At 40.5% G+C, this 27,724-nt stretch overlaps 1 protein-coding gene and 1 long non-coding RNA gene across 12 annotated transcripts in view; one reads left to right on the top strand and one right to left on the bottom strand.

Annotated features, from left to right (window-relative positions):
• Positions 1 to 4,590: 4,590 nt before the first annotated feature.
• pbx3b (pre-B-cell leukemia homeobox 3b) overlaps positions 4,591 to 27,724 on the bottom strand; it is an 88,245-nt gene continuing 65,111 nt past the window's right edge. For 2 of the 11 annotated variants that reach the window (XM_020471127.2, XM_020471134.2), the window contains exons 3-11: positions 26,910 to 27,151; positions 23,416 to 23,606; positions 22,017 to 22,152; positions 20,953 to 20,982; positions 15,027 to 15,192; positions 14,345 to 14,422; positions 13,784 to 13,896; positions 12,222 to 12,311; positions 4,591 to 6,787 (exon numbers count right to left, since the gene is read on the bottom strand). In XM_020471127.2, coding sequence (XP_020326716.1) covers positions 6,695 to 6,787; positions 12,222 to 12,311; positions 13,784 to 13,896; positions 14,345 to 14,422; positions 15,027 to 15,192; positions 20,953 to 20,982; positions 22,017 to 22,152; positions 23,416 to 23,606; positions 26,910 to 27,151 — 1,139 coding nt within the window. In that variant the 3' untranslated portion in view covers positions 4,591 to 6,694. The remainder of the gene's footprint in view (positions 6,788 to 12,221; positions 12,312 to 13,783; positions 13,897 to 14,344; positions 14,423 to 15,026; positions 15,193 to 20,952; positions 20,983 to 22,016; positions 22,153 to 23,415; positions 23,607 to 26,909; positions 27,152 to 27,724) is intronic. The other 9 variants (XM_020471139.2, XM_020471146.2, XM_020471153.2 and 6 more) reach the window with 5 other exon arrangements.
• Positions 8,707 to 12,023, top strand: LOC109879008 (uncharacterized). Its single transcript, XR_002253460.2, has 3 exons — positions 8,707 to 8,841; positions 11,259 to 11,330; positions 11,765 to 12,023. It is a non-coding gene; the product is annotated as an uncharacterized LOC109879008 (long non-coding RNA).

Genomic DNA, 27,724 nt, shown 5'->3' on the forward strand with positions numbered 1-27,724 from the left:
CTTGATAAATAGCTACTCCAGGCAAGTATGGAGTATGCTCTCTGACACTATAGGTCACATAACCTTGTTGTCGGGACTAAGACTAATGCAATGTGAAGTGTCAAGTTATTATACTGAAACTAGACTGAGGAATCTGAGCTATTCTGGTGATAGAAAATAGGTGAAACAAGGCAAGGTGAATGTAGAAAGGTCACAGAACAAAGAGATAGTGAGGAGCAAATGAGAGCGTACGGTCGGGGAAGTATTACATATTAACGGTGGCCTGTTGGAGTTAAGGGGCAATGGGGGGTACTTGCTAGTTGATATGAATAATAATTGGCTGCACAGAACAATTGAACACGTGAAATGTAATAGCTACACAATGCAGACTTGGTAGCACACAATGTTTGTAAGGAACTTGTTTGTTTATTTCAAGACTAAATAATGCAATAATAATTCAACTCACTGTGTCTCCTGAGCAAATTCCTCAGCACCTGTCAGAGATTGCGGTATGGTGCCTATTGAGAGAGATGCTAGATGAAAACATGCTATTATAACAAAGCCAAGTAAACTCAAAGTAATTGTCTACAGATGGTGAAAACAAGCTGCAGCTGTTAATACTGTGTGAAACATGAGATATAAAATATGAATGTAATAGCAAGGGATTGAGAACACACAGCACACAGACCCAAAGCTAATGACTTCCCATTACAGAATATAACCTACTGATCTGACTGTGCTCTAGGTACATAGAGCATTTAAAGAGAACAGTCCATGACCTGCTCGTAATGGTGGTGGTGGGGGGGAGAAAGAGAGAATGTGCCTTTTTCCCTCTTCTATTTTTGGGACTTGATGTCAGTGTACTTTACCAGCACAAAGGCATCCCGTGCTTGCTGACATGCCTCTGCTGAGAGGTAAAGAGAACATCTGTCTCCTGTCACAAGCCTTCACAGGTCTGCCATTACCCAACAAGGTAAGATAAGCCACCATCAGTTTCGGGAGGAGGCCACTTGAAACCTTGTTGCAATCCTCATATAACAGCATATGTTGTACTAGCTCTAGGAGGGCAATATGGTTGAATGGGTTCAGTAGGCTTTGAAATGGAATTGAGAATGAACATCATAGATGCAAGGATAGGTGGGATCAAATGTTAATTAACTGAACTGTTTAAAGCTCAAAGGCCACTCAGGACTCATCTCTTTATAGAAATCAGCACTCCAGATCTACTCAGTATAACGAGTCCATGCCCCATTATGCTCACACTCAATAAATCAAACTAGTCTATAGCTTGTGCGCTATGTATGACAAAACAAGTTCTGATAAAGTAAGAGGAGTGTATTATAATAAAACCATATCCACTGAAGGCAAACTGCAGTTTTGTGTGATGAGTGATGACTACATCCAGACTGGCAACATTTGCTCTATAAATATTAACTGACTACTGTATAATTATCCCATTATCAAAATGCAAGAATATTGCAAAATGCATGCTTTTCAAATAGTATTATGACAATTCTTTCAGAAGTCTTTACCTACTTGTAAGGGTGGTGGGTAAGCCTACTGTAGATTATTTGGTGACAGGTGGCAATTTTAAACAACAGAATAAGCCTACACAATGCTAACATACTCAACCTAGGTAATTTACATATACATAGAACCAAACAGAAAAGCAAAGCATTTGGGGTTTGGTGGAAAAGCAATGCATTTGTCTATACATCACCCACCAAGCAGGGAGAGGCAGACCCTGTGTTGTAATGGGAGTGTGGTACTTCAATGAAATATTAAAGGATCCTAATGAAAAATAGGAAGATTGCCTTTCTCTGCACACTTTCAAATGTGTTTATTAATTTATGTTTTAAATCATACCAATTTCATTTGGTGAGTAGAGCCAGGCATACAAGAGTAGTTTACATTTTAACGTATAAATATTGTCCCCTATTGAAATGTAACATGGGTCTTTGAACAATGTACTAGCAGCAATAAATCAAAAAGAGTAGAATATTGCATTTCACATTTATATTTAACAGAATATGAACTCTACCTTAATAAAATAAATGATATCTTTCTTTAATTTAATAGGCACCATCTCAGATCTTGCCGATTGCTAGTGTAATTCAGGATTTCCATATTTAATGATGCATGATTTTCATTGTAAATTTTACTTGGAAAATGTCGTCTTTAATGAACCTTAGAGAAAACTCTAGTAGGCATTTCTGTGACAAATATTATTTCTAAAGGTGTTTTGGTCCTTTTGATTATTTTAATACAAAAGCCCAATGAATAATATTTGAACAATAAAGACAGACTTAAATGTGTGTTAATTATTTATGTTACATACCACATAGGGTTCCTACGGTATGTGCAGTACTCATTCAGAGTTTTGTAACATTATTATTGAGCTATATCATACCAATACAACAGTAGCAAATTATCTATTGTCACGCTTGGGTCATACTGCCTGATGTACAGTGCAGGTGTGGCTACAGTAGCTAGCTTGTCAGGTGCTAGCCTAAATTAAATAATGCCATATGTTTTACATTTGTGATATTTCATCCATCCATTACCGCTGAAACTGAGATTTCATAGTAAATAGATTTCTTGGTGAACAAGAAATCTAAGGGCTCCCTCTTTGGTTCTCAGTTGAAGCATTGATGACGGAGCGGAACTGTGTACAACAGTCCTGGCACTCGTGTTTTGAAAACCTTTGGACTTTACTTTCATATAATCGAGAAAGATTTTTCATAAAACAAAAGGTACAATTACTACCCCCCCCCCCCCCCCCCCCCCCCCCCCCACGGCCATATTTCCATGTTTCCGCTTGTTTACGGAAGAGAGAGGCAACCACCTGTTCTAATTAGCAATCTAGTGTCTCCACCTGTGTATAAGAGAAGAAGGACACGAGAAAACTGTTGTAAATGACAAATACTGTTGGCTGCAACTGTGTTAAAACCATGTACAGTAAGTGTAAATTTGTAATTTGTAAAATTATTATGTTCGCAATTGAGTATTTGGCTGGTTTGGCTGCCAGAGACAGTTTACCTCTGAACATAACATGTAAGGTGCTTGGGCGTTAAAGGAGTAGCATACAACAGTTAGCTCTTAGCTAGTGTTACTAAAATGGAACCAATTGCTTCAGGGGTTCATACTATAAACATAGCTGCATGCTTCCCTTTTCAGTCACAGTGAATGCATGGTTCATTTTCAAGGAGTCTGCTACGAAAATTGGAATACATGGGTGTCAATTTCCATTTTATATTGGTAACCAAGGACCCATTGAGACAGCCTTTCTACCACAGACAGAAAGAATAACTGGAATTAGAAGTGCCTGACATTTCAGTTAATTTCAGAAAGCATGCTGGCTAAGCAGTAACCTCAGAACCAGGTTCAATGAAGTCTTCCCCTTCCAGCCACAGTTTCAAATGAGAGGCCACTTAAACAGTCCTAAGAAATAAGAGGTGTACTATATGATATTTGGTAGCAGTCTTTTGAGACAAGTTCCTGTAGGAAAACCACATTGGGTCATTGGATTTTATACACTCAATTCTGTCTCTGATCATCAATTTTCTGATGTTCTATTAGACAGGTGATTTTGTCTATTTATTCACTCTAATCTTCACACAAATCTTCATAATTGGCAGGCTCTACAATACCCAACTCATTGCATCTAAATGCATTTCCATGCAGACCTTCATGAAAAGCTTACTTCATTGTCCAATGGTTTACATGTTGTTTATTTAGGATAATCCAGGATTTGGAATAATCCCAGATCTCCAAACAGCCTAATTACTTGAGGTAATTAATTTAGTTGCATTTGTCAGAGGGCTCAGGCAACAATTAGCACTATTAATATGATCTTGTCACATGTCAGCCTACCACATGTAACAGCAAGCTGTTCCTCATATTTCTATCAAAGCAAATGCCTGAAATGAGCCCTGCAGTCTTAAAGTCTTTGACGCAGGCCTGTTCCTGTGGATAAACCATGCTTTCTTTAAGGGAAGGGCTGAATTCACTCAGAAATCCTACCATGGTCTAAGTGTGATATTTCAGCATAGTAATTCTTCGTGAGATCATTTTTATAAAGATGGATTCCGTTAAAAATGATTGGTTGGTTGATATTTATTTCGTTTGCCACAATAGAATGAAGTATCTAGACTGGTCATAATTTAGGCAATGACTGTAGGGGTATAATGAGCCATATACAGTCATGTTATTACTTTTCACTGTATTAGTTTATGTAATGCATTCTGGTCATGACAATGTCAAAGTCAAAGAAACTGAAATTATCTACCTTAAGAGTACAAAACATCAAGAACAGAATTTTCCATGACATACACTGACCAGGTGAACCCAGGTGAACACTATGATCCCTTACTGATGATGTCACTTGTTAAATCCACCTCAATCAGTGTAGATGATGAGACAGAATAAATAAGGATTTGTAAGCCTTGAGACAACTGAGACATGGATTGTGTACAGTATGTGTGCCATTCAGAGGGTGGGAGTTGGGGGTGCAACAATATTAGTGTTCCTAATGTTTGTTATACTCAGTGTACATGGGGAAAGACTGTTAGTAGTAATGTATAAATGAACAAATAATAATAATAAGAGGAATTTCTGTCTTGAAAGCAAAAAGTTTATTCATGTTTGAAATTACACAACTACCACAAGGAAGACTTTTCAGTCCAGGGTGTAGTCTGGTTAGAAAGAAACACTAAACATTTGTAATACATTAGAATCACTGCCACAAATCATTTGTCATGACTTTTCTGTTTCAGAATCACATACAATACAAAAAAGACAAAGAAAGTTTGAACCCTGTCAAACAGAGCTTGAAATGTACAGTTCAGAATACTGAAACCTCTATGCATTACAGTTTTTATGTTTTTTTTGCGTGAATTAGTAACAAGATGAGAAACATTCAAAATGTTCTTCAGTATTTACAACAGTTTTACTGTTTGGTGTTAATTTATGACCAACATTCTCCCAACCCTCCCTCAAAATCCACCAACCAACAATTTTGCACCTCTCCCTCTTATTTTTATGTAATTGAATTTTTTCACTATTCTTAGTATTAATATTATTGTTAACATCACCAATGTTCTTGTTTTTGTTTTTTACAGTTGCAACAAAGCAACTTTGTTTTCTTAAAAGATTAAAATATACATTAGATTACATGAACAAAAACAAAGAGTTAATTACAAGATATAATCAAAACAACTAAATAAAAATCTTAAATAAAAAGTCAAAAACTATGGTGGTGATATTGTTTAGAGGTAGTAAGTGAGCACTCTAAGCTATAGAAATGTTGAAAATCTATTGGTTTCTATGATTTTGAATGAGGTAATAAAGCTGTGTATTGATTTCGTGGGATGTATAAATACTCTTAAGCTATATTATATACAACATATTTTGTGTGACTGGTATCTTGTCACATGCCAAAAGGAAGTGATATAACTGGTTGGATTTACGGTTAGACCCATGACTATGTCAACCCATAGCAAAAACAAAAACATATTTAAATATCACATGACTTTCATGCTTTTCTATGTTTGACAATCACCCCAGTCTTTTTATGCTTTTTGTTGTTGTTGATAACTGTCAAATATGTTGCAAGTTTGTAAAATACAGAGTTATCCCATTAGCATTGTCAATGAACTTCTATTGCCAATTACTTCTAACGCATTTCAAACTGGTGGTTGTAAAGCAAAACTAATATTGAAAGTAACTCTCCCAAGCTGCCATAGAGTTTACAATGGGAGCCTTATTTAGTTGCTGTACAACATTACAGACAAACATCACTCCTGGCATTCAGTGATAGAACCGCTACGTTGTTGGTCAATGTACGGAAAGAGACCAAGAAACAAGGTAATTGATTGATCAACAAAAAAAAAATGGATAGGAGATATATACAGTACCAGTCAAAAGTTTGGACACAACACAACTGATTGGCGCAAAAGCATTAAGAAGGAAATAAATTCCACAAATCAAGGTACACCTGTTAATTGAAATGCATTCCAGGTGACTACCTCATTAAGCTGGTTGAGAGAATGCCAAGAGTGGGTAAAGCTGTCATCAAGGCAAAGGGTGGCTACTTTGAAAAATCTCAAATTTAAAATATATATTTGTTTAACGCTTTTTTGTTACTACATGATTCCATATGTGTTATTTCATAGTTGTCATGTCTTCACTATTATTCTACAATGTAGAAAATAGTAAAAAGGAAGAAAAACCCTGGAATGAGTGGGTGTGTCCAAACATTTGACTCGTACTGTATATATATTGCATTTCAAAACCAAAACGTTTTAGAATACCTATGACAACACATCATGTCATACACTCAGCACTGGGAATCATTTCAGCTTGGGAAAGATCATTTCTTAAATCAATTGTCAATTGAAATGAATGTTGCACAATAAAGAGCTGGGTCTTGTTTGATTTGTACAGTACGTGCTTACCCCTTCAAATGACAAACATAACTATAGCAATGGTGAATTATAATCATGAGACTGATGACGTTTGAGTGACAACTTCACTGAACTACCAAGAAAACATCAGGTGTCCACATTGTAGAAAGTCATTGCGAGGGGAGTTGAGGACTCTGGTAGATGCAGCAGACAATTAGTTCTGAAAAAAAAGTTTTGTTTATCCTCTCTGGTTGGTCAGTCAGTGAAAGTTCAGGCTCTACAGCTTGGGGATCAGATGCATCGATAACAGATCAATTTGAGGTATCAGAGTGCACACTTCCAGGTCCTTCTGTTGGGGAGATTACAGCAGATGGAGTAGTTGTATCGTGCCATCCCCCATTAGCCTAGGAAGGAAGCAGAAGAGAAGGGATCACAATTAAATACTTAGTAATATAATATATCACTACAAATGAAGAAGTCCATGTTAACAACCTAATGCAGTTGTAAGGAACCTCTATTTGTAATCAAGACCAGTTATTATTCCCCAAGACATTTTCATGTGAGGGAGAATAAGATATCTCTGTACAATAAAATATATTTAGTAGAATACAGATAACCAAAACATAAGGTATAATAGTCATTCTCATTGTGTACACAGTATGTGTGTGTACAATGCTCATTTACTAATTTATTAATAAAAAATAGGTGTCACCTTTAGGGCTGGACGATATGGCTTAAAAATCATAGCTACATTTTTACACACTTGGGCGATTCACGATATATATGAACAATTTTCTAAATAAGCTCTGCTGTACAATTAAATGTCAATACACTGCATTTTAAACAGTCAGCAATAAACTAATGAATTCAGGGCTTGTGAAATGACACCTACAATAGACTAAATATAAGCATTGCAAAAACCAAAAGCGACAGTAATAATTGTATTATTTCATCAAAATAGTTTAACCAGGGATTTAATTTGGGCAATAATCAGTGATCTGGCTTTCAAGTCTGTTTATGAAAATGCACTTCTATTACTTGTGTTACATATATTTTCATTTTTATTATTTTAAACACAGTTTGGAATTCCTCGTAAGAAAGCATTTCGCGGTAAAGTCAACACCAGTTGAATTCGTTGCTTGTGACAAATACAATTTCATTTGATTTTGATTTGTCTAACTTCTTGCAGATAGAAAATGAACACAGGTCTCATAAACAATCAGTCAAGCACAAGCTTACATTTCAGTGAGTAGCCAGATAATCTTGATATTTAAAGTTGAGCAAAATTGTATCTATTTGCTAGTTAACAAGTTTGAACAGCTGAATTGTTGTTAGCATGCTAGCCTGTCCACTTTGTTCAGATGTTGAAATCAAGTGGCCTACCTTATTTCTCAGAATGAGAACGAGTTGCCAATTCTTTATATGTTAATTGCATATCTATAAAACAAACTAGACCGCTAGTATAACTGCTGCTAGCGGGATAAACTGAGCATACATTTTCCACAATCATGTTAATTGATACTCCTGTTTTCGTAGCATCTGCTCTGCGCACAATTTGAGGAGTTGAGACACAAAGTGTATCGTTAGAAAGGTTAACTTTTCTGTTACAGTAAAATGTCTCAATGTGTTTCTGTGTCCATATTCTGTTGGGCCAAACCTCAAATGCAAATGGCGAGTTGAAACCGCTTGTCAGAGAGGAAGAAGTGCTCTCTCATCTTTGTTGTTGTGAGTGGCAGGGGGAGTGGCTTGGTGTGTGTGTAAACAGAGAGGAAGAGGCGAAGCAAGAGGTTTCACTCTCACTAAAATCTGTCCAAAATAAGCCCAATGCGTTTCTATGTGCTTATTTTGGACGTAAGCTTGTCACCTGCCTTCCCGCCTTTGGCACAACAACTCCCATTGTTAGGGTGGAAACATGAGCATCTCGTCATTAGATACAGATCTCAGATGTAAATCGGAAGGTGCACACAGCACAGAGGAGCAAAAGACCAAAAATACATTATGAGAACAAGCGGACATAAATGTTCATAAAAATAATTTTAAAAAATGATTATTGCCATACAGGTATTTGGAATATTGCGCAAAAAGATGCATTAGAATTCATTGACTTAATCTCCCATCCATAGTCTCCTTTGATATAATATAACTGCCAAGCAAATGGGCATTCTCTGCGTTATATTAGGATTAGCAATGAGACTCATTGAAACAAATTGGCCTTATGTCTCAGCCAATGGGGTCGAACTCTGAAATCAATGTCCAATCAGATTTCAGCAGCTTGTCGCTACATATTCTTCTGTCAGTCAGGAAGAGGGAAGGCTGGGGCTGGGTGAGGTGGAAGTGAGTGGAAGTGACAGGGCAGGCCATTTCCAAGAGAGCCAGTCTGAGCCAGCCTTACTTGGCTTGGCTCGCGGCAGGGACTAGCCTTTGCTGGATCACCTCCGTCACATCAACAAAACAAAAGGTTAGCGTATGCTCATTTACCTATGATGCACTTCATTATCAAAACAATTTGTCTGCATTAGCGTAAACTGGGAGCTCTAGTACTCATGTGGCTCATTGGTGGAATTACTATTTTGATGATTTAGATCGCCTGGAATAGGTCAATAAATAGCTATAGCTGGTCTGTGTTGTCACAATGTCGGTACTGTATTGAGATAAGATTATTGCTGGATGAGAAGGCCTCTCCATCTCTTGAAATTAATTATTCAAAGCATGTTTTTTTGTTGCCTGGATATTTTTCCTCTTTTCGCAGGTGCCCTTGTTGGATGTGTTGTCATTAATGTTGGATTTTAGAGCATATTCTCATGCGGTGATTAAGTGAGCTCTGGCTTAAACAGTGAAGGAAAGTGAGAAACCTTGTGGGAGAGTGTGAAACACTTCAGTTGAGCCTGCTAGAGGTTGACACTTCTTCTAAAGGCCTGCAGGCTAAAGGGTGCTCAACAAAACCAAAATGACAGCAAGCTGTGTCTGAGAACACTAATGAAGGCCTGTGTTATAGTTTAGCAAGAGAGTGCTTGCTTACATTGTAAACACCACAAAAAAAACTGTGTGCTCATTTAATGTTCTTCCAAATACAGTTGAAGTGGGAAGTTTACATACACCTTAGCCAAATACATTTAAACTCAGTTTTTCACCATTCCTGACATTTAATCCTAGTAAACATGCCCTGTCTTAGGTCAGTTAGGATCACCACTTTATTTTAAGAATGTGAAATGTCAGAATAATAGCAGAGAGAATGATTCATTTCAGCTTTTAATTCTTTCATCACATTCCCAGTGGGTCAGAAGTTTACATACACTCAATTAGTATTTGGTAGCATTGTCCTTTAAATTGTTAACTTGTTAACTTTAACTTGGGTCAAACGTTTCGGGTAGCCTTCCATAAGCTTCCCACAATAAGTTGGGTGAATTTTGGCCCTTTCCTCCAGACAGAGCTGGTGTAACTGAGTCAGGTTTGTAGGCCTCCTTGCTTGCACAAGCCTTTTCAGTTCTGCCCACACATTTTCTATGGGATTGAAGTCAGGGCTTTCTGATGGCCACTCCAATAACTTGACTGCGTTGTCCTTAAGCCATTTTGTAACAACTTTGGAAGTATGCTTGGGGTCATTGTTCATTTGGAAAACCATTTGCAACCAAGATTTAACTTCCTGACTGATGTCTTGAGATGTTGCTTCAATATATCCACATAATTGTCCTGCCTCATGATGCCATCTATTTTGTGAAGTGCACCAGTCCCTCCTGCAGCGAAGCACCCCCACAACATGATGCTGCCACCCCGTGCCTCACGGTTGGGGTGGTGTTCTTCGGCTTGCAAGCCTCCCCCTTTTCCCTCCAAACATAACGATGGTCATTATGGCCAAACAGTTCTATTTTTGTTTCATCAGACCAAAGGACATTTCTCCAAAAAGTATGATCTTTGTCCCCATGTGCAAGTTGCAAACCGTAGTCTGGCTTTTTTATAGTGGTTTTGAAGCAGTGGCTTCTTCCTTGCTGTCGATATAGGACTCGTTTTACTGTGGATATATATACTTTTGTACCTGTTTCCTCCAGCATCTTCACAGGGTCCTTTGCTGTTGTTCTGGTATTTATTTGCACTTCTCGCACCAAAATATGTTCAACTCTAGGAGACAGAACGTCTCTTTCCTGAGCGGTATGACGGCTGCGTGGTCCCATGGTGTTTATACTTGCGTACTATTGTTTGTACAGATGAACGTGGTACCATCAGGCGTTTGGAAATTGCTCCCAAGGATGAACCAGATTTGTGGAGGTCTACAATTTTTTTCTGAGGTCTTGACTGATTTCTTTTGAATTAGGTAGGCCTTGAAATTCATCCACAGGTACACCTCCAATTGACTCCAAATGATGTCAATTAGCCTATCAGAAGCTTCTAAAGCCATGACATTTTCTGAAATGTTCCAAGCTGTTTAAAGGCACAGTCAACTTAGTGTATGTAAACTTCTGACCCACTGGAATTGTGATGCAGTGAATTAATCTGTCTGTAAACAATTCTTGGAAAAATTACTTGTGCCATGCACAAAGTAGATGTCCTAACCAACTTGCCAAAACTATAGTTTGTTAACAGGAAATTTGTGGAGTGGTTGAAAAACGAGTTTTATTGACTCCAACCTAAGTGTATGTAAACTTCTGACTTCAACTGCATGTATCCAGCTTTTATACAATGAATTGGGACTGGAGTGATTGCCAAGTTTGAAGAAAAAAATTATAATCGAAACGGTTGACCAAGGTTCATAAGGTCGAAAGTATTCGGTTTATCTCTTTGTATTACTGAAAATGTATTTTATATAATTGTATATGATTATGATTATTATAGACTGTACATATAAACTCATGATATTCAAATGCCTCTCAATAACAATAGCTGTCATGATGGGAAGCTGAAGATAACTGAGCCTTCACTGTACCAACCATGGCAACATAAAGACAACAAATGGTAATATTTTCTCTCTGATATTGCTAAGGGAAATATGTCAGTAGCCATTTCTCATCCTCCCTCTGCTTCTCTCTTTTCTTGCTCTTTCTCATCAAATAAATGAATCTTTACTCTGATGGCTTCAGATTATGCACTGTATTACAAAAAAGCACCATATCAGGCCTCATCAAGGAAGATGGAATTCACGTCTGTAAAAGGCTGCAGGCGATCTCACTTTCATATTTTATCATCATGATAAGGATATGACAATGTCTCTAAAGCATTTCTAAAAAGCTAAACCAAACATAGATACACAACTAAAAGCCTACTCATTTCATTTTGGTTTCAGTCACATAAGATATTACAAGATGTTTATAAAAGCAAAAACAGGGGGATTTTATTCCACCTGCACTATGATCTATGTGTGCTTTATTAAACTATGCTTTTATCCTCAGGCAATGAAAATGTGCCAACATACCTACAATCTCTGATCTCCTGTGTCACATGTTCGCTTCATCCTTTAAGAAGCTCAATCATTTGCTATGGCATTGCTGAATGGAGTTTCTCACTTCCCTGGCTCACTGAGCTCAGATTAGCCATCTATTCTTACTATGTTCCTGACAGCCTAGATTTCCATAAAACCTTTTCTAGTAACATTCAAAACTTTGTTCTGAGAAAAGGAAGTGTATAACAGGTCAAGAAAGAAAATAAATGAGTGCAATTAATTTGCCTAAGCTTTTACTTTTATCACACAGTTGGAAGCAAGTCAAGGTGAACTGTATCCGAGCTTACTACTAACATACTGTGACTAATGTTTGCAGTAGAATGGATCCAGTTTGGACAAGGTCTGCTCAAGGTATAACCACTGTCTCCAGAATGGTACCTACATAAAGAGGAAGCAGAGACACTTACGTCCAAGCCGTGTGGACTGTACATAGTGTTCCCCCCTAGAGCTTCACTGTATCCTGCCGTCTGACTGATAACATGGCGCAGGGTATCCACCTGATGGGAGAGAGAGGGTGGCATGGCTGTCAACTCACTATGGCATGGGGTTTTACATTAACACACATGCTCAATGCCATGTTTCAAAACATACAAAACTTACTCCATGTGGGAAGGGACTATGAGACACAGACAACACGTTAACCCGACTAATCTCTCCATGATGTTATGATTGGTGTGTGCACTTTATGAAACCATGGCAGCTGGAAGATGGGTTGGTGGTGTTGTTGTTGGGAGGGGGGGGCACCCTCAGCACCCCTACTTCCTGCGACTATGTCCAAAACCATTCATCTCTAGTTCTGATGGGGGCATCTGACATGTTTATGGATATGTTTCTCTTTGCCAGAAGATACTGACCCTACCATTACACTTGTTTACACTGAGCTGCATTGGGGTCGGAAGACAATCATGGTTACATTAAGGCACCAGGGAGCCGGCGCAAGATACAGGTCGGAAAACGTACCTCAATGCAGGGATGGGATATTCAACTGTACTCCAAATTTGATCTTTACCCATACTGATACACCGACAAGAATGAAATGCTTCTACTTTTCGGGGAAAACTGCCCTTTTCATCCTCAATGTTGGCTAGCATTTTGGAATGGCAGTGTCAGCCAATCAGCTCCTTTTTTGTTCAACGTCACATGCCATTCAATAATGGCTGATGTGGCTAATGCTAGCTAGAATGAGAACAAAAAGGGCAGGTTTCCGGGAAAACTGGTAGTATTCCAGTCTTCTATATGGAGCAGTGTGGATAAAGGTAACATTTTTAGTACAGTGGAATATCCCATCCCTGCATTGAGGTACGTTTTCCAACTCATATCTCACAACGGCTCCATGGTGTCTTAATGCAACCATGATTGTGTTCCGACCCCAATGCAGCTCAGTGTAAACAAGTGTAACGGTAGGGTCAGTATCTTCTGGCAATGTTTCTCTATGTCTGTCTCTGAACCTGAAGAAATAACATAATGGATGACAACAACAGCAACAAAATGCAACACAACCAAAATGAGACAAAGACAGGAAAGAATACAAGACAGGACTGTAGGGAGAATACAATACAATAGAACCCAACACCAACCCATGAGCTCAAGTCAAAGCCAAATGCATTCACAAAATGGGAATCTTCAATCTAGTCAATTACAGAGATTAAATAAATACATTTTCTGGAGTATTTTAGAAATAATTGTTGATAGCAATGGGGTGGGATATTTTTAGGTAAGCCAGAATATTCCATCCAAAGCAAATTACAGTCAGTAAACACTATGAATGTTCTGAAAATAGACAATGGAGCCCACATTGTCACTTTTACAGTAGAGACTGTGACACTGGGAATCTGAGCTGGCCCAATGTGGGAAGCATGTCTTAGTTACTGTACTTCAAGACTGCACTGTGGACGGCTCAGCACACAGGCAAAACCGGGACGGCTCTGTGCATTTGCACATAAGACCTGTCCCTGTTTGTGGCTCCTACCTGTGACTGCACATTGGCTCCGACTTGTGCCCCTTGGTAAGAATCCCCATTCAGAGACTGCATGCTCAAGAACATGTCCCCAGAGTTTGGGAGGTTAAAAGAACCTGAAGAACCTGGAAAGGGAAGATGTAAGTAGCTGAATAACTATATAGAGGGCTACGAGGAAAGAGTACATACTAACTAAACACACACACACAAGCACACAGAGAGACACAAACACAAACACACTCTACTGTACATACACAACACCCACTACTACACTCAGTTACTAGATTCCCAAAAAGCAAGCAACTACAAAAGGAAGGGAAGCAAGGAAACACATGATAAAGGAGAGGATAGTGGTCATGTCATAATTCTGAGGATGGTATTCAGATTGTCCACAAAAAAAGGAGGCAAAACCAATTGAATAAAAATCACATGAAACAAACAGTGATCCAACATGTGGCTGATCGCTTTAAGCTCCCAATTTTTTCCACATCCCTAACTTCCTATCTACTGTTAGTGGGGAAATATCATATACCAATGACAAGGACAATAAGAAGCTTATGAAAAGAGCAGTACCAGTAAACATGTTGGTTAAAAGAGTGTTTTTGCTCTCTGCAGAGTCCAGCTGAAATTCTTCATCTTTCATCTGGAATCCTGGGTGCAAGAAAAAGGGGACCACTTCAAATAGCTATCGCTTACCAGATGACATCCCCTTGTCAGGTCAGCCAAGTCCAAAATCACAGTCATTCTCCTGGACTATACATTGTGTTGGATGTCTTTGTACTGTCATTTGTGAGTCCCATTATTCATTAACAATTGTGTGCATTGCTGTTGTTATTTCACATTGGTGTAACCTATACAGTCTACTCTAACTGCTCCCAGCTATTATTTTCAATCTCTCTTAGAATAAAATGCACTACCATACAGTGGAGCTACAGTTTGACAAATTAGAGTGGGGGCTGAGGAAAAGTCAAGGGAAAAGAAAACCTCAGTGACATCATTTTGAATTGTCTTTTTGTCAGATACACATCTGTTCTCGGGTTCACAAACCAAGAATGCACTCTTTATGCATGAGTTTGCTTGTCTTATTTGGCATCGACTGTATCAAAGACAGGAGACTCTGTGATCCCAAGGCTGGGAGCAGTGCCTGTCACTCCTGCCTGTGTGAATGGTGCGTGAGTGGGGGTTGAGCATGGGGGGCTGGGGGCTGAGGGCTGGGGGTGGATGGCAGAGTTAGGGCCTGCACAGGGGTGCCTACCGGAGTTGGGTGTGGTAGGGGAGTTGGTCTGGCTGTTCTGCACTGCGGCGGCCACTGCATGCGCTGCTGTTACTGCAGTCTTAGCAGCGTACAGGTTAGCTTCTTCCTGGAACTTGCCTATGTTCTTCTTGTACCGGATTCTCTTGTTGCCGAACCAGTTGGATACCTGGGGGAGAGAGCAGAGGGAGAGCCGAGGTGTCAGACGTCAAGCAGCCAAGGCACTGTGCATTGAGCAGTGTGATTGTTTCAAGATGTCACGTTTGGGTCCATCAAGTACTCAATTCCCAGCCCCTGCAGTAATGTCCACTGGGTATGCAGGCTAATTAAGCAATAATCAGGAATCACTTGTGCGTTATCATAGAAAGGAGCATGACATGCTCTCTGTTTGTCTCTTGACAAAACCAACACACAAGGGGCTGCTTCTCTCCCACAACACACTGAACATTTCTCAGATTGTATTACATTGCCAGGCCTAAGGAAATAAGTTCGGACATGTTATGTGTAGACCTGTTTGCTACTGCACTGGTGGTAGAAGTTGCTTAACAGATAGACAGATGAATATTCATGAAGATGATTTCTTAGTCCACCAGTGCAGAGCATCAAACCCATGTCTGGCCACTGCACATTCAGTCAGCCAGGCTGCAGAATACAGGACGCAGGCATTGTGGTGCTATGGTGAGGTCAACGAGTTACAGTGAGGCCAACAACGCAACGTTCATGAGGATCTTTTGTGTCCATATGAAATACAATCTCAGGGCAAAATGTTTGCTGTGTCTCTATTCATTGAAACTCTATCATCAACAATACATGCTAACATTCAAATCTGTAAAAAGTGTAGCTTCTATAATTAAAAAGTGCAGTTTCTATATTACTATTTCTAAAAGCTTATATTTGTATTATATCATTATGGCTAATACTACAGTATTACAGCACAGTGGCAGAAATAAATCGTTCCAACCTCATGGTAGAAAGAAAGAAAATAAATGAATAAATGTCCCAGGTTGTGAGGGCTGGCTCTGCAATAAGAGTGGAATAATAAAGAGATTAGGGTTGTGTTTTAATAGGCCTATAAATTAGTGGCCTGTCGCCGTGCTATGGCTCCCCTCAGCTCCTGCAGCCTTCTGCCGGACCAGCCAAAGAGCAGCTGCCCCTAATGAAGCTTTATTTCATTTCCACCCCTGCGCTTACTTTTTAATATCTCCAGCAACCCGCCAATGCTGCAGCATGCGCAAACCAACTGGATTTGCATGACATCAGATCGTTTCTATCCTGCATGTCTCTGTGCTTCTAAATCTTTAATATCTAGGCAATTAAAATGAATGACCATTCAGGCGAAGCCACTGTTGGCAGGGTTTCCTTGACATCAATTGTTTAATGTGTTTACCTAGAGGTTAAACTAACAAGAAAGGTTTAATTGGAGGCAATGAAAGCCCTAGCCATCATCCTTTTTACTTAACCTGCTTACAGTGGCTGTTAAGGGCAGTGAGGATGCAGGCAGTCTCAACCTTTGAGCCAGATCACAGCACTGCAGAGCATAAAAACCTCTCTCTGAGTGGTATCATTATTGGGATATTACTGTGAATATATATATATATATATATATATATATATATATATATATATATATATATATACACACATATATATATATACACACACACAGTAATATCCCAATAATGATACCACTCAGAGAGAGGTTTTTATGCACTTTTATATATATATCTATATATATATATGTCTTTATTTATTTATATATATATATATATTACTGTATATATTTAACAGGAAATAAAAACACATTACCATGCTTTGAGAAATCACTTTAAGACAAATACAATGGCATTGTTATATTTCAGAAAATGTAGAACTATAATGCCTTTAATATCAGTAATGATTCTGCGGTACAGTACTTGGGCTAACATTTAAGAGAGCTAAAACAAAGCATAGGTAAAAAGAAGCCTCCAGACAGCCCTCTAAAGCCTCTGGCCTGTTTCATCTAATAGTAACGACTGAGTTGAGCTGCCTGTCTGTCTGCCTATGTGTGTGTGTGTGCTGCTGGGTAATGGCTGTAGCAACCTTTAATCGATTCTTTATGAAATCACATGGAGGACCGAGGCCGTACCTGTCTGCTTCAATGGCATCTATGGGCCTCACAGCGCATCATAAAGAAGTCACTTATCAGCAGCGCTGTTTTAACACAAGGGCCACAACATAATGAAAACTACCTAGCCACACCACAGCCAGACACTTTTATGAATCCCATCTACATGGCATTATAGTGCATAATAAACACAATGATAATGACAATGAGCTTGGATTAGCAATATATGAGAGGCCTTTGAAAAATTGTTTTAATGGTAATCACCATGGTGACTATCGCTGGTTTTGGTTTTGCTATAGTTCTACTGGGGCTATAGTTCTACTGGGGCTATAGTCCTCCTGGGGCTATAGTTCTACTGGGGTTATAGTTCTACTGGGGCTGTAATTCTACTGGGGCTGTAGTTCTACTGGGGCTGTAGTTCTACTGGGGCTATAGTTCTACTGGGGCTGTAGTTCTACTGGGGCTATAGTTCTACTGGGGCTATAGTTCTACTGGGGCTGTAGTTCTACTGGGGCTATAGTTCTACTGGGGCTGTAGTTCTACTGGGGTTATAGTTCTATTGGGGCTATAGTTCTACTGGGGCTATAGTTCTACTGGGGCTATTGTTCTACTGGGGTTATAGTTCTACTGGGGCTATAGTTCTACTGGGGCTGTAGTTCTACTGGGGCTATAGTTCTACTGGGGCTGTAGTTCTACTGGGGCTATAGTTCTACTGGAGTTATAGTTCTACTGGGGTTATAGTTCTACTGTGGTTATAGTTCTACTGGGACTATAGTTCTACTGGAAACAGTAGTTCTCAAATATATTTGCTTCTGATTATTGATAGAAATAATGAACTCTCCAGTATTCAACATTGTGTTACATGAATGCTTGAAATATAAAAGTATTACAATCAATTCAAAAACAGAATTGCTTTTGACAGATCATGGGGAAATTCTATTGAATATATCAGTTTGTGAAGACCTGGTCAGTGTTATTCTATTATTCAGGACAAGTTGTTATGACTGTGTTTAACCACTGTACGGTGTTGTTAGATTGCACAGCCTCAGCAGTGTTAGCATCCTCTACCCTGGGTATTAAGGGACCACTTCCCCTGGTCACACACATTTTTCTCCTGCCCACTCAACTCTGGCTTTGGTGATTCACAGTTGAGCTAAACATTGTGTAAATGCAGGCACCGTAAGGTAGGGACCACAACCCAATCCACAGAACTAATTCCCTTTTATCTTGTGACAGACCGTGCATTCAATTGACTTCCCTGTGTAGTGGGAGCCAAGTTGAAAGACTGAATTACCTGACCTCAGCAGCTGCATCAAAAGGAGCGATTGTATAATGGTCATGCAGACTCCTTGCAAGAACACGACACCGGGTTTGTTCTCAGTGACCCACTAGAGGGGGCATGTAACAGTAGTTAATAATTCACTAACATTTCTACCCCACTCCGGGTCAATACACTGCTCTTGTCATTGAAAGGGAATAGATGATCTTTCCAAGATCTCAATACCACTGGATTCATAAGGTCTTCTTCGGGAGACTCTTTAACAAAACCTAAAACATGGGTCTTAATTATACAGACGAAGGTGGTTTCAGTGGCCATCCTGCTGCTAATATGATCAATAATAGAACAGAGAACATGAATACTTAACACCTTAACCCAAGGCATCCCTCGCCTAAATATATAATGACCTGAAATATTGATAAGTGTGAAGACTGTGAGCTCTGAAATTGGTAAACACAGATTGTGGTGCTGAATCGGCCCTGTGTTCTGAGCTTTCTCTCTCTCTTTTGTCCGTTTAGAGGGCTGCCTGTCCCTGTCTGTGCCCTGGGAGCAGAGTGCCCCCTCACAGCAGCATTGCCTGGAGATTATATCAATTATGGCCCCTGACACATCCATAAACACTGACAGAAACCACTGCTATCCAATCCCACAGCTTTATTGTCACACATGCATACTGACAGACTGAAATAATACAGTAAGACTGCATCCTGAATTTAGAGGGCCATTGCTACATGAAGTGAGGTAATATCTTGAACAACAGAATTACAGATGTAGGATCTTAACTTTAACACTCTTTTGGTGCTGAGGATTTTCCTGCAGATCAGGAAATGCAAACTTGTCGAGTATTCAAGGTTTTAAAATGCTTCTAAAGTTTGTAATATCCACTTTAAAATGTCAGACTTGATTTTCCCGAAGGAAAGATTTATCAACCACTACAAAAAATGTCCATGAATTATAATACAAATAATAATTCACATTTCCTGTTGATGCAGGATTATTTTCCTGCTGTAGCAAACTGGCTCAAATTATACTGAACAAAAATACAAATGGAACACGTACTGTCAAGATGCATCTGTATAATGATCACTCTGTTTAATCAGCTTCTTGATATGCTACACCTGTCAGGTAGATGGATTATCTTGACAAAGTAGAAAGGCTCACTAACAGGGATGTAAACACATTTGAGCACAACATCTTTGAGCAATAACCTTTTTGTGAGTATGGAACATTTCTGGGATCTATTATTTCAGCTCATGAAACATGGGACCAACACTTTATATGTTGCATTTATAGTTTTGTTCAGTATATGCTCATGCAATGAAACACACACTCAGTTCCCTCTAGTCAAAGAACAATATTGGCATTGTGTAATGTCCACCTAAACCTACTTAGTCAATCCATAAATCAAAGCAGTAGATTCCCCCTAGACATCTGTGATAACCATCAGACTGATATCTAATGCTTATTGATTCACATATTTATACTACAGTCACTGTAGTGTATATGAAAGAAAGTTCTATAAGGAAGTATACAAAGGTACTGTAATACTGTACATAATGCCTTCCTTAGTGAACAAACCTCACCATTGAGTTTGAGAGTATCTGGAAATACCCAAACACACCATTACTGCCCATTCTCGGGAGTAACTCTTCTGACTTCACCAGGCTCTCCTATGCTTGGGTAAGACAACAAACTCAGAGAGGACTTGACATAGTCTAACTCACTAAGACTGAGCCAAAGCACTACAAAGTAGTCAATAGGAGTGGCTGCAGTGGACTAGGGTTGTCAAGGAGAACCCTGCTAATGGGGCTTGAGATGAGTTCAAGTGAATTCTTAAAAGGCCTCTTATTTCTGGACTGATTTGTCCTCCTGGGAACTCCTACAGTGCCCTGTTAATAAGTCAAGCACTCAGAACAGAGAACTGTTCCACTTGTGAGGGTCAATGCCCACTCCTTCAACTAACATGAACCACACTGGCAGAAAGCAGAACATTAGACACATGCTGCATGTTCTAAAACCAAGAAGGACATAACTAGCAGACGATCTACAACTAACAAAAAATGCATACTGTGTAGAAAACAAATGATTTGTGTTGTATAAATAACAAAAAAGTAAAATGATATGACATGAGACATCAAAACCAACATATAATGTGGTGGTATGGTTGTTGTCTTTAAATGGTATTTAGCAATCATAAAGAATGATTAAAAGTGCGCTGAAAATACAATGAAAATGTTGTATGATACCTAGTCTTGGCATATGATTTGCTCACCCAATATTGTGTGATATTCAACAGCAAAATAACACACATTCTATGTATCACAGTGGAACTTGCTTGGTGCCAAACTTACAGTAAAGCTGTAAGCATGGTACGCCTACATTAAAATAGCATCAGACTGATTTTGAATGCCAGGATATCAGTCCATTTGTGTGAGGAAGGGGGATCTGTGTGCAGTGGCAGACTGTGAAGGTGCACATACAGAAACCAAGAAAATATACAAAAGAATGAAAACAACAACAGTGGATCAGGAGAAGTCATGACATACCTGTGATACTGTGATGGTGCTTCCCACCCCCTGAAGGCAAAAAAGAATGGGCTTTTACAGTATCTGACTCTGCATGACTACACTCAATATACCCCTCCACACCCCCTCCCCACAGACAAGAGAGAACATTGCAAATCAGTGTTTATTCTCAAATTGGAACAACCATGGATTAACATCTGAACTAGAACTAGAATACACAAATCTAAATTATCCAAAGTTTAACAATAGTAGCAGAACAGAGTGAAGGAGGATAACAATGCTGAATTGGTTTGGGTGTGGGGGTTGGGTGTGAGAGATTATATTGCCTTCAGGTTAACCCATCTATTAGATAAAAGGTCAAGTGGGAAAGTCACATAAATTGTTTGTAAAAACAAAATGTTTATTGGGTGAAGCAGTGTCGTCTGCATGTACAAGCCTAAGCCTGAGCACTGTGACTTCACATGTACCTTAAACATCATATGGATTAACTGGATAACCTATACAGGTTGACATCCAGCCACCTGGACTGATTGAGCAGACAGAGAGAATGACAAAGAAAATGGCAGGAGACTCAGAGTGGACATCTATGGAGGACTAACAGGCCCAGAGTGGACATCTATGGAGGACTAACAGGCCCAGAGAGGACATCTATGGAGGACTAACAGGCCCAGAGTGGACATCTATGGAGGACTAACAGGCCCAGAGTGGACATCTATGGAGGACTAACAGGCCCAGAGAGGACATATATGGAGGACTAACAGGCCCAGAGAGGACATATATGGAGGACTAACAGGCCCAGAGAGGACATATATGGAGGGCTTACCCACTGTAGGCCTCTGATTGCGGCCAATATTAGGACGCTGACCTCCCCTCCCCGTGGCCACTGCTGTGATAGGCTGAACCTGCCCTAGCTGGGGTGTCATTAGGCTCAATGTCAAGGTAAGATAAGGACATTGTTCTCTGATAGTGTGGCCTAGCCGCCCTTCCAGAATGGTCTTGAGTTGCAGCCAGGGGCCTCGTATACTGCCTTTTCTCCCCTGAATACCCACCAGCCACTGCGTCTGAGATAAGGAAGCTGCACCCACCTGGGATACTGTAATGCTGCACTTTTTGGCCAACTCCTCTTTGGCTTCTTCACTGGGATATGGGTTGCTGAGGTGCGAGTAGAAATACTCGTTCAAGATTTCCGTTGCCTGCTTGCTGAAGTTTCTCCTTTTCCGCCTGAATAGTGAACAAAATGAGAGAAAGGCCAAGGAAGCTCATTAGCGAAACCAGCATTAACTCATCCATTTGGATCGGACAAATAGCACAATCAATCTCACACATAAATGGTGAAAATAATGAGGAATGGGGGTCTCAGGAGCGGAATAGTGTCCTCCTTTTAGCACCATCCTCATCAACACACACCAAGCCATCCTCCAACCGCTAAACCCGCAAACACACACAACACACACAGAAATACAAAAACACATACATTGCTTAATTTGGTCTGTTGGTCTCTGATCTCCAGGCCAAGCATGTAATGTGTAGTGTTTAGCACAGCAGATGGACAGGCTTGGTGATGGAGTGCTAGGCCCAGTTGCATCTCGGTACATTATAGAAATCAAGACATGCCCAGCTGAGCATTGTTCCTGGAATGCCACAGCCCCAGGGAACTCCAGTGGGAAAAAAATCCCCTCTAACTAGATCTGGGTCTTCTTCACCCCCCCCCAGGGCACTACTTATCATGTTATTGAGTATTTGCTGCTTATTTTACCTTGTTTAATACACTTCACACAAGCAAATGGGCAGCAACTGTGCATCTGCTTGGTTTCTGCTTCCTCGCACTCTCCTTAGAGCTCCACTCCACAACAGGGAACTCCAGTGGGAACAAACCAACTCTAACTAGATCTGGGTCCCCTTCTACCCCCCAGGGAACTACTTATCATGTTATTTAGCATTTGCTGCTTATTTTGCCTTGTTTACTGCACTTCACACAAGCAATGGGCAGCAAATGTGCTTCTGCTTGGTTTCTGCTTTCCTCCCACTCTCCTTAGAGCTCCACTCCACAAACGGTTTGTGATTACAGTAATCCAGAACACCTGCTGATTACATATGACTTTGTTCCTACTTCATTTAATCTAAAATGCTTTCAGGTGATAGCGGATGATTATCTTGAAAGGTGGCTATAACACATAACACGTGCGCTTTATGGCAAGATCATCTATGAATATTTGCAGTGTACTGTTTGGTGCTGTATGTTGTTGATTCGTTTTTCGCAGATATAGAAGTACATTAGAAACATTGGTTTTGTGGGTCTAGAAACATTGGTTTTGTGGGTCTAGAAACATTGGTTTTGTGGGTCTAGAAACATTGGTTTTGTGGGTCTAGAAACATTGGTTTTGTGGGTCTAGAAACATTGGTTTTGTGGGTCACGGTCTAAGAAAGGTTTTGGAACACAGAGACACACAGTAACACACATGCACGTCATATATACACACTGACCTGGCATCAAGGAATCTAGAGCGCAGGATCATGACGGCCTCACAGGTGCTCTGCTTGAGCTGCATCTGGATGGAGCTGAATTTGCGGTGGATGATGCCAACCATGCGTTCTATCTCTTTGGGAGAGATGGGTCGCGTGCGGGACTGCTCCCTCAGCAGGTTCATCACATGGGTGGTGAACTCGTTACACGCCTGAAGAGAAATCACAGAGCCCAACCCAGCCCTGTTAGTACCCTCCTGGCTAGTATCCTTTGGTTAGGAACAACTTTCAGTAGCTGAATGTGTTTATTAGCCTTCTCCCTTAGTTAAAAGTATCTTCACTGATCATGCTTTTGAAAAACACAGCCCAGTATTTATACGACTGCTGAGCACTTCAATTACTTAGTTGGTGAAGTCATCTATAAATGCAAATGCCGATTTGCAATTTGGCTTTGGCCCAGCACAGAGAGAATTTAAACAGCTTTTCGTTAAACCAGTAGTTCATACATGATTAATTAGAATAACTCATTTACGTAGTGCACACTTTAGCTCATTACTCTGAGTAAAATTCGTTAAGTATTTACATTTAGATAATTAAAACCTGGAAACACCCCTAAGAAAGATGCATTCACTCCAGGCAAAGTGTTGTGTGTCCTCTTCTCCCCTCCCTCCTCTCCTCCCCTCTCTCCTCTCCTCTCCTCTCCTCTCCTCTCCTCTCCTCTCCTCTCCTCTCCTCTCCTCTCCTCTCCTCTCCCCTCCCCTCCTCTCCTCCCTCACTCCTCTCCTCTCAGAGTGCCGGGAGTAAATTAGTCTAATTCACCTCGCTGCACTGCTGAGGCATCAGTGTTCCACCTTTCATTTTCTCTTATAATGTGTCTGTTTTATTGCTGAAGCTCAACATGGCACCTGAATGAGTTGATCATATTCTCATTTTACTGAGACGACTACATTACTTAGACTACACTACTTCCCAGACTTAGTTAACCTAGTTACCTTAGACTTACAGTGGGGCAAAAAAGTATTTAGTCAGCCAGCAATTGTGCAAGTTCTCCCACTTAAAAAGATGAGAGAGGCCTGTAATTTTCATCGTAGGTACACTTCAACTTTGACAGACAAAATGAGGGAAAAAAATCCAGAAAATCACATTGTAGGATTTTTAATTAATTTATTTGCAAATTATGGTGGAAAATAAGTATTTGGTCACCTACAAACAAGCAAGATTTCTGGCTCTCACAGACCTGTAACTTCTTCTTTAAGAGGCTCCTCTGTCCTCCACTCGTTACCTGTATTAATGGAACCTGTTTGAACTTGTTATCAGTATAAAAGACACCTGTCCACAACCTCAAACAGTCACACTTCAAACTCCACTATGGCCAAGACCAAAGAGCTGTCAAAGGACACCAGAAACAAAATTGTAGACCTGCACCAGGCTGGGAAGACTGAATCTGCAATAGGTAAGCAGCTTGGTTTGAAGAAATCAACTGTGGGAGCAATTATTAGGAAATGGAAGACATACAAGACCACTGATAATCTCCCTCGATCTGGGGCTCCACGCAAGATCTCATTCCGTGGGGTCAAAATGATCACAAGAACGGTGAGCAAAAATCCCAGAACCACACGGGGGGACCTAGTGAATGACCTGCAGAGAGCTGGGACCAAAGTATTAAAGCCTACCATCAGTAACACACTACGCCGCCAGGGACTCAAATCCTGCAGTGCCAGACGTGTCCCCCTGCTTAAGCCAGTACATGTCCAGGCCCGTCTGAAGTTTGCTAGAGAGCATTTGGATGATCCAGAAGAAGATTGGGAGAATGTCATATGGTCAGATGAAACCAAAATATAACTTTTTGGTAAAAACTCAACTTGTTGTGTTTGGAGGACAAAGAATGCTGAGTTGCATCCAAAGAACACCATACCTACTGTGAAGCATGGGGGTGGAAACATCATGCTTTGGGGCTGTTTTTCTGCAAAGGGACCAGGACGACTGATCCGTGTAAAGGAAAGAATGAATGGGGCCATGTATCGTGAGATTTTGAGTGAAAACCTCCTTCCATCAGCAAGGGCATTGAAGATGAAACGTGGCTGGGTCTTTCAGCATGACAATGATCCCAAACACACCGCCCGGGCAACGAAGGAGTGGCTTCGTAAGAAGCATTTCAAGGTCCCCAGATCTCAACCCCACAGAAAATCTTTGGAAGGAGTTGAAAGTCAGAGGAGATCTGCATGGAGGAATGGGCCAAAATACCAGTAACAGTGTGTGAAAACCTTGTGAAGACCTACAGAAAACGTTTGACCTCTGTCATTGCCAACAAAGGGTATAAAACAAAGTATTGAGATAAACTTTTGTAGGTGACCAAATACTTATTTTCCACCATAATTTGCAAACAAATTCATAAAAAATCCTACAATGTGATTTTCTGGATATCTTTTCTCATTTTGTCTGTCATAGTTGAAGTGTACCTATGATGAAAATTACAGGCCTCTCTCATCTTTTTAAGTGGGAGAACATGCACAATTGGTGGCTGACTAAATACTTTTTTGCCCCACTGTAGATGACACTAATCCCCAGACATAGTTAACTTAGACTACACTGGGCCTCCCGAGTAACGCAGTGGTCTGAGGCACTGCATTGCAGTGCTAGCTGTGCCACTAGAGATCCTGGTTTGAGTCCAGGCTCTGTCGTAGCAGGCCGCGACCGGGAAACCCATGGGTGCACAATTGGCCCAGCGTCGTCTGGGTTAGGGGAGGGTTTGGCTGGCAGGGATGTTCTTGTACCATCGTGCTCTATTTACTCCTGTGGCAGGACGGGCGCAATGCACGCTGACACGGTCACCAGGTGTACGGTGTTTCCTCCAACACATTGGTACAGCTGGCTTCCAGGTTAAGCGAGCATTATGTCGAGAAGCAGTGCGGCTCAGTTGGGTTGTGTTTTGGAGGACACACTGCTCTTCACCTTCGCCTCTCCCGAGTCCGTACAGGAGTTGCAGTGATGTGACAAGACTATAACTACCAATTGGATACCATGAAAAAGAGGTTAAAAATATATATGATAAATTATATATATATATATTTTTTTACCTCGACACTATTCCCCAGACTTTAGTTAACTTACTAAGACTACTCCCCAGAGTTAGTTAACGTAGACTTAGATGACACTACACCCCAGACTTTTTAGACTACATAACTCAGACTTAACGTAGACTTAGATGACACTACTTCCCAGACGTAGTTAACTTAGACTTAGACCACATAACTCCCGAGACTTCGTTAACTTAGTCTACACTACTCCTGAAACTTAGTTAACTTAGACTTAGTTAACGAACCACAAAATATATACGTTTCCAATATTACAACAAATATTTTGTTCCTGGTTTTGTACTCTAATAATACGTCTATGAAGCTTAAAGGTGTGATGTGAAGCTGGTTAAAGGTGTGATGTGAAGCTGGTTAAAGGTGTGATGTGAAGCTGGTTAAAGGTGTGATGTGAAGCTGGTTAAAGGTGTGACTCACACCAACCTGTTCGTATTTCTCCAGCTCTGTGTGGTAGATCTGTCTGATCTGGGTGAGTTTGGCTCTGTAGTCTGAGTGTTCAATGGAGTTGTCTGAGGCACCTCCCGAAGCTGCGGCTGCAGCGGCGGCAGCGGCAGATCCACCCCCTTTCTCTGGTCCTGACACGCCCTCTGCCAGCAGCATGTTGTCCAGACGCATGAGCTGGGGGTCGGGAGGGTCCTCCTCCTGGGCACCACGGATGCTGAGGCCTGAGAGACATCAGAGAGAGAGAGAGAGTGACAGTTAGACATGAGGACGTCCAGACCTCCAGACATGACACAGACACAAAGTAGTTTTGATACTGTTCTTTTGTTTGATAGAGCAGAACCTCCATTGTAACTGAATAATAATTTGTAATATGTTTAGTGTTCATTCTATACCAGAGGGTGGGTTTGATGGACTCACCAAGAACCACACCTAGACACACTCTTAAACTGACTCCTCCATGGCTGACTGGCTGATTTCCATGAGGGTAAAAAACATACAACAGCCCAGATTATGCAGTGCCAGCCTCACAAGTATTGTCTTGTACAGTATCCTGAGCAGTAAGCCGCTAAAGCCAAAATTATTTTCTATAGGTACCTTTCCCTGGATGTCTGTCATATAGCCAAAGTGCAGTGCGGGTAATCCCCTGTGGGAATGGATTGGGTACCTCCTGTGTACGTGCTGTGTTCCTGTCGCCTAAAGCCCGGGCCTGCCTTATTTTATCTACACACTGCACTGCACACTGTGTGTACAGGGAGGCTTACATGACAGCAACATCCATAAACTGACAAATGCTC

Source organism: Oncorhynchus kisutch, linkage group LG3 (assembly GCF_002021735.2).
Source record: "Oncorhynchus kisutch isolate 150728-3 linkage group LG3, Okis_V2, whole genome shotgun sequence".
NCBI classification, from domain to species: Eukaryota; Metazoa; Chordata; class Actinopteri; order Salmoniformes; family Salmonidae; genus Oncorhynchus; species Oncorhynchus kisutch.